This window comes from Bos taurus, chromosome 21, assembly GCF_002263795.3.
Source record: "Bos taurus isolate L1 Dominette 01449 registration number 42190680 breed Hereford chromosome 21, ARS-UCD2.0, whole genome shotgun sequence".
Taxonomy (NCBI): Eukaryota; Metazoa; Chordata; class Mammalia; order Artiodactyla; family Bovidae; genus Bos; species Bos taurus.
The window spans coordinates 56,837,953-56,845,857 of NC_037348.1; the positions used below are offsets into that span (position 1 = coordinate 56,837,953).

Genomic DNA, 7,905 nt, shown 5'->3' on the forward strand with positions numbered 1-7,905 from the left:
TTAGTAAGTTGAGTAGCAGGTGAACTTGTGTAATTCACAAGTTTAATTTTTCTAAGAGCTTGTTCAGTAAAATAAACACCTTAACTCAATTACCTCTAGGGCACTAATATCTTAAAAACACCACTGTGTCTTAAAAATACCCATTGTGAACCTTTTTTCCCCCTTTCTGCTAGTGCAGTTAACAGCAGCAAATTATCATTTTGGAATATATATATTTTTTAAGTTATCAGAGAGCAGAGTGGCTTATTTGTCTAGTAGTATCATTTAGTATACATTCTTGAATATAGCTAAGAGCTTAATAATACATGTTAACAATATAACAGGGTATATTCCTCAAATCCTCATGCTACATGTTGATACATTTCTTTCCTGATGATAAAAGCTATTAAAAACCTAATTTTAGAATGAACTTACCAGAAAAGGAAACTTGAATAATCATTTAATTACAGGGCCAGGGTTACTTACATAGACTATGAAGGACGCTCTGATGGGGATTCCATTAAAAAAATCATCAATCAGATGAAACCACGCCAGTTAATCATCGTCCATGGACCACCAGAAGCCAGTCAGGATCTTGCAGAGTGCTGTCGTGCATTTGGTGGGAAAGATATTAAAGTATACATGCCAAAGCTGCACGAGACAGTCGATGCCACTAGTGAAACTCACATCTACCAGGTAAGCATGCTGGCCTTCAAGCAGCAAGTCCTAGGGGCCGAGATTATTGGTGGTTTCCAACCTCAGCTCCACATCAGGAGAGCTCTGGGGAGTCAAGGGGGTTCAATGTTTTCGTCTTAGTCTCATCAGTTACATTAGAATCACTGGAGGTAGGACCCTGGCATCAGTAGAAAAGAAAATTTGCCATGTGGTCCCCGTGTGCAGTCGAAATTAAGAACCTTTACTTTGGAAAGTAGACGGGGCCCTAATGATCTTATGGGTCATTGGGTCATTACCAGTTACAGTGAAGATCAGATGAGTGAGAGATTTTTAAACTTTAATACACAGTACTAAAGTTAGAAAATTATAATAATAGGTCATATTTAATTGTCAAGTTATACTCTGTGGGCTTTATTTCTCTTTTTCCCCTTTGCATCATATCTAGGTGAGATTAAAAGATTCACTTGTCAGCTCCCTTCAGTTTTGTAAGGCAAAAGATGCTGAACTAGCTTGGATAGACGGTGTCTTAGACATGAGAGTTTCCAAAGTGGACACAGGAGTTATTTTAGAAGAAGGCGAACTAAAGGATGATGGAGAAGACTCTGAAATGCAGGTGGATGCGCCTTCAGATTCTAGTGTCATAGCACAGCAGAAGGCCATGAAAAGTCTGTTCGGAGACGATGAGAAAGAAACAGGTGAAGAAAGTGAGATCATTCCTACTCTGGAACCCTTACCACCTCATGAGGTAAAAAAAGCATGTGCTGCTTCTCCTCTCTCCCTTAATTTACTCTTTGAATTTTCCTTCTATGTTTTGAACCATTTAAAATGTGTCATATGTAGACTCATTTTGAAGTTTTAAAAAAATTACTAAAGATAACGTTCCTGTGCTTGTGCTTGTGTGTCCTCCACGGCTAGAGAATAACGATAGTAGAGAACCCTTCAGCAAATCTTCTAAGACACATAATTGTTCCATGATTTGCTTTTTCCAGAATAGATTTTTAAATGTTAAGTTTGATGGTTGGGAGTGTCACCTGTCTACTTCTATTATAGTTAGGAGATTTATAATTCCATTTTTCTATGTTGCCTCTTCAGTTGAACCACTTTTGTTTTTGATATAGTTAGAAATGTTTTATTTAGTAGAGATATAGTTTTAGTTTGGTATTTTGTTCACGTGTTCTCAAGAGATATCTAGTTAACTGGCAGAGCTGTAAAATAGTTTAACGTATGGTAATATTAAAAGCACATGATCAGAGTCTTAAACGACTGTCCCGTGATGTCTTTAGCCCTTCTATGCAATAAGGAATGAAGAGATGGCCTCTTTCATCAGATCCCCTCTAGCACAACTCTTGAAATTGCAGGAAGGAATTAGGAACTTTCCTCTCTGTGCCAAAGCTGGCACTCTCCAAAACAACGTCAAAGCAGCGGCATTACGTTGAACCACTTGCCTTTGATTCTAAAACCCACGGTGTCCACCGCATCCACAGTGAGGGGGAAGGACAGTGGAAGCGGGGTCAGGGACAGTTATCCTCTGAACTATATACAAAGGACTGGGATCTGGAAAATGAAATTTCAGTTCAGTTCTGCCTACTGGCACTCTCGTTGACCCCCTTTGGCAAGTGGGTGAGTGAAGAGCATAACATTATCAAACATCTTTCTGTTATTATGAGGCATGACTAATAAACTTGATTGTGAAACATCCAGAAAATGTGAAGGGCTTTGTAATGTTAAATAAGGAGGTAAAACTCAGAATAACAACTGGGAATGTGATTTATAGACTTGAAATGATCTGTCAAAGGAATTCAGGGGATAATAGAAAGTAGCTTTGAGATCATGTGTTACTTCCCTTTATTCAGTACAACTCTGTGTCTAGTGTTCTGTTTGAAATTCTTTTCCCTTTAACCTTACCTCAGGTTCCTGGACATCAGTCGGTTTTCATGAATGAACCAAGACTGTCAGACTTCAAACAAGTTCTTTTACGGGAGGGGATCCAAGCTGAATTCGTAGGAGGCGTGCTCGTTTGCAACAATCAAGTGGCAGTCCGTAGAGTAAGTGTGGTTTTAGTAAGGAAGGACTGAGTGAACAAATACTTCTGGTATTTTGTTATTTTGAATTCTGTAATTCTTGATTGAGTTAATTTTACAAACTGGAGCTCAGTAAATTAAATTTATCATGATGACCTTGAAGGCTTTTAAAAGGGACTGTCAAAGACGTGGTATATAATTTTATTGTAGATTTTTATTATTTGAATCTTCTGACATTTATGTGTCTGTGTAAAATTCATGACTAGAATATTATGTTCATATTCTGTGAATCAGAACAGTCACTTCCTAATCAATCATAAAGTAACCTAGTTAATATGTTTTGGTTATCATGTCTGCATATTAACGGGTAGAAGATGTACTAAAGAACTTTTTTTTTCTACTTGGTTTCTAGACGGAAACTGGACGCATTGGATTAGAAGGCTGCCTTTGTCAAGACTTTTATAGGATAAGAGACCTTTTATATGAACAGTATGCCATTGTGTAAAGGACATGATGTCAAAACGTATCTGTTTGACCTTTCTAAGAAAAAAGGATTCTTATTCTAAGCTTTTGCTTTTTTGTTTTGTAACATATAAAAAGAATCTGCCAGAAAAACTTAACATCCACTTGATTTTTAAAAGTGTAAATAGAAACCATATTGCTAATGCTCAAATGAGCATGCTGCCTTTTGGCTTTCAGAGTGTCAGAGATCCTTACAAGTGCACAGGCCTTGGAGTTGAAGGTAACTGGCTTCCTTTACAGACCCCTTATTTTAGAAGGGCTTTTACTTGAATTAAACAATGCAACTTAGCAAACCTGTTCATGGCCTTAGAGAAGCATGTTTGCATGAATTCTTGCAAACTGTTTCTTATATTTTCTGGAATGAAAAGTAGGAATTTCTTTTAAAAAGATGTGCTATAAAAAAAACAAACTGATAAAACAGTTTTTTGAAGCCTATGTATTTAAAAAACGGAAAAACCAAGAGTACGTGCTGTAACTTAAATTCCTGTATGCATTTTCTTCACATGGAGCTTCTCTTCTCCGTGGCATGCTTCCCAGTGATTCACTCTTCCATGAGATGGGATACATTTGGTTCAGAAGTCAGTTTTTATTTCCCCCATTTCTTACTTTATCAAGATTTTGTTCCTGTTATTGTTGTTCAATTTGAATTATAACACTGTCATTTGGATATATGTAATTGAAGAAAACTCTTAGTCTTAAAGGTCTTGCCTACGTTTAAACACATCTTAACTCACAGCTTGGTTACTGTATTGGAGACTGTTCATTGCTTTGCTTTCAGAGGAGCAAATGTTGAACTTTACATTTTTATAAGGTAACAGTATAATTAAGAGGTGTAAATGTGTTCATCTCTTAGGCTTGCTTTCTCCTAAGGTTGCCCAAACAGTGGTTGAGTTTTATACATATTGCTACAAAAATAATACTGAAGTTGGACAAGACCATCCTTTCTATGTTCATGTCTTTCTTGGGGCCAGCAGCCTCGATACAGTGTAAACCACTTGTGCTTAAGAGTAAAAACAGTACATGCAATTTCCATTGAACTTAAAAATGAAAATCATGTCACCCTGTTGTAATCTGTTGGTGCTTTTTTTAGAATGTAGCTTAATCATGACAGACCTTGATCTTTACTTCTTAATTATTTAACCCCTCCTCTCTGTACACTTCAGCATTTTTAGAAGAATCAGTCTTCTTGTTTAACTTATATGGAACTATGCATAGTACAACCCACTGATATTAGACAAGAATTAATAGTTCATTCTATTTCTAAGGCTTAGAGAGCTCTTACTTTGGGTTAGATTGCTCATGCAAAGTTTATAGCCTTCTGGTACTGAAAACCAGATATACAAAATAATGTTACAGGTGGTAAAGATAAAGGGTATTTTTTTTTGTAGAGCTCTGAAAAAAAATCACTTCAGCTCTTACTGCTGAATAGAGTAAGCCTAGAATTCTATTTATATTCCAGGGAAAAGAAAGTCTGCACTTGTTTGATGGCTTAAAGCATCAGGTTATACATATTACATTGCAGTACTGGTATTGAAAAATCATTTCTTGCTTTGCCTTTCTATTGTCCTGTGAATGGGAATTAAATGTTAAAGCACTGCTTGAAGATTGCTGTGCTAACTAGTGTCAATGCAGGAGCAAGGTTTTCACCTGTTTCTAGATGACAGTATTACTAAAATCTCTAAAATGAAGATATTTGTTCAGTCTCAGTTGCTTAAGAAGAATGTAAATTTTAAAAAGGACTCTGAGATAAATCATGAGCTCAGAGAACTTTCAGATTATCATTTTTCAGAAGAAGACTAAATACAGTGGACCGTCAGTTGATATCTATAAATAATTTGGTTAAAAAGAAATTTTATTCTGTAATTCGTGTCAATGGGATTATAAATGTCAAATATTACAGATTTTTTTATTTTCATGAACCAGTAGGTGGCCTGAAACAGAAGTGAGGAAATCAATTTTCTAAGGAGGGCCTTTGCCTGTAAAAATTTTTCTTAGATAACAATTCACTTTAAAATTCACTTTTTTAAAGTTACATTCATTGGGGTTTTTTTTTTAGTGTATTTACAGAGTTATGCAACCATTGCCACTGTCTTAATTCCAGAACACTTCATCACCCCAAAAAGAAAGGTCATATTCGTTAGCAGTCACTCCCCATTCTCACGTCTCAACTCTGGGCAACCATTAATCTGTTTTCTGTCTTTGTGAATTTACTTATTCTTGATAGTTCAAAAAAATGGAATCATACAGTGTGTGTTTTTCTGTGTCTGACTCTTGGCATAACTTTTAGGATTCATCAGTGGTGTAGCATGTGTCAATATGCTTTTTGTGGCTGAATAATACTCCATGTGGATGCACCACATTTTGCTTTAGTCCATTCATCCGTTGAGAGGCATTTGGTTTGTTTCTACTTTTTGGCTATAATGAATAATGCTGCTCTGAATGAATATTTGTGTACAAGTTCTTGTATGGGCACATGTTTTCAGTCTAGAGAGGCATATACCTAAAAGTAGAAGGGCTGGATCATATGGTAACTCTGTGTAACCATTTGAAAAATTGCCAGACTGTTCTCCACAGTGGCTGCACCATTTTCCATTCCTCCCAGCAGTGTATGAGGATTCCAGTTTCTCCATGACCTTGGCAGCACTGATGAACCATTATCTTACTTTAGCCATTTTACTGTGTATGAAGAGGTATCTCATTGTGGTTTTGATTTCCATTTCTCTAATGACTGATGATTTTGAGCTTCTTTTCTTGTTCTTATTGGCCATTTATCTTTTGTAGGTATGTATCTGTTCAGATCCTTTGCCTATTTTTAAATTGGGTTATTTATCTTTTTATTGTTGAGTTAAAGAGTTTTTTATTTTTTTAAATGTATTCTGGATACTAAATCCTTAACATATGTGACTTGCAAATATTTTTTCCCATTTGTAGACATTTTTTCCCCTCTCTTGATGGTGTCCTTTGAAACACAAAACTTTTAAATTTTGATGAAGTCTAATGTCTCTTTTTACTTTTTAGTTCCTTGTACTATTGGTGTTGTATCTTAGAAAGCCATTGCTTCATCCATTGTCACAAAAATTTATGCCTATTTCTTTCCTGAGAGTTTTGTGGTTAAATATAGTTCTTATATTTAAGTCTTTGATTCATTTTGAGTTAACTTTTACATATGATGTGAGCTAAGGGTCCGATTTCATTCTTTTGCACTTGAATACCCAGTAGTGCTGGCATCATTTGTTGAAAGACTGTTTCCTCATTAACTTTTCTTGCCATCTTTGTTGGAAGTCAGTTGCCCATGAATGTATGACTTTCTTCCTAGAGTCTTAGTTCTGTTTCACTGATCTGTCCTCTACCCACATCTATCTGTATGCCAGTACCACACTGTTTTCAATACTGTAACTGTATCAGGGTTTTAAGTCAGCAAGTGTACATCCTCCAGCTTTTTTCTCTTTCAAGATCATTTGGGCTATTCTGGTTCCCTAGCATTTTCATATGGATTTTAGAATCAGCTTATCAATCTCTGCAAAAAAAGCCCTCTCACTTTTAAAAGGGAAAAAAGGTAGTTGGAATTTGTAACTTAAAGTCTTAGAACATTAAGCCTGAGTGGGACTGTAGAATTCATCTAGTTCGACACACTTATTTCAACGTTGAATGAATGGGCCTGTGGAAGGGAAAGGATTTGCTTAAGATAGGTAGCTAGTCAGAGACAGAGGTGGAATTGGAACCTAGCCTTCATAGAGTTTATTCATTTGATACTAAATGAATCTACAATCCTTATAGAATCCACTAATTCAATACTAAAATAAGTGTGTTGAACTAGCTGATTTCTGCAGTCTGAGATTTTAAGCTGTAAATTTCAACTACTTTTTTTTCCTGCACTGCTGTACTGCTCTGGTTCCTTAGTTATATTCACTTTGCTTAGGGGGAATATGTTCACTTTATTTGCTGTAAGAACAGCATGAACAATAGTCTGCTCAGAGAGGACTGCTTCCATCCTGTGTGATGGCCAGTAAAGGTGGGGCAGGGGCGGGGGGGGTGTGGGGGTGCAGATAGGGTGGGGACAGAAAGGGTAAATGTCACATCCTGTACTTTTCTTTGGTTTTAAGGTTCTAGAGGTTTAGATAAAATAAGGTTATTGTCCTTTAAATATTGATGAACTCATTACCACTTAAGTCAAAGGGTGTAAATAGTGGTTGGTGATTGAGAGGTCGATTGTTTGCTTGTTTGTTTGGGTGGTGGTTGCTCCCCACCACCCCAACCCCTTGTTTATCCAGCCATGTGGCATCTACAGAGTGGATGGATATGTATACATGGAACTAGAGAAGGAACCTTCAGATCTGCTGCCTGGGTGAGGATCAAGGGAAGGTTTTTCTCCTTCTTGTGCTCTTTCTCACTCTAACCACCTTAATTGTGTTTATGAGAAAATACCCCAGATTGTCAAAATAAACATGGAGGACTTTGCTGAAATTGAGGGTATCTTTGTTTCTCTCTCCCATCCATCTCTATGCCTACCTCCCCCATCCCACACACACACCCACACAGCTCTAGTTTTTTGGTGCTTTTTCCTTCATTACTCAAGCCCATTTCATTTTAGTTCTTGAAGTTAAAATGTGATTTCGAGGAGCAAAATAGTACAAGTTTGGAGAGTTTTGCATCTCTCCTCATTGTTGAAGAGAACCGCAAGTATATGTGCTTCTTTTGTGAAATTGTT

General features: G+C 36.6%; 1 protein-coding gene across 2 annotated transcripts in view; it reads left to right on the forward strand.

Annotated features, from left to right (window-relative positions):
* CPSF2 (cleavage and polyadenylation specific factor 2) overlaps window positions 1-7,661 on the forward strand; it is a 36,566-nt gene extending 28,905 nt beyond the window's left edge. The window contains exons 13-16 of one of the 2 annotated variants that reach the window (XM_005222127.5): window positions 450-675; window positions 1,100-1,399; window positions 2,565-2,699; window positions 3,088-7,661. In XM_005222127.5, coding sequence (XP_005222184.1) covers window positions 450-675; window positions 1,100-1,399; window positions 2,565-2,699; window positions 3,088-3,180 — 754 coding nt within the window. In that variant the 3' untranslated portion in view covers window positions 3,181-7,661. 2 annotated transcript variants of the gene reach the window in all.
* The last annotated feature ends 244 nt before the right edge of the window (window positions 7,662-7,905 follow it).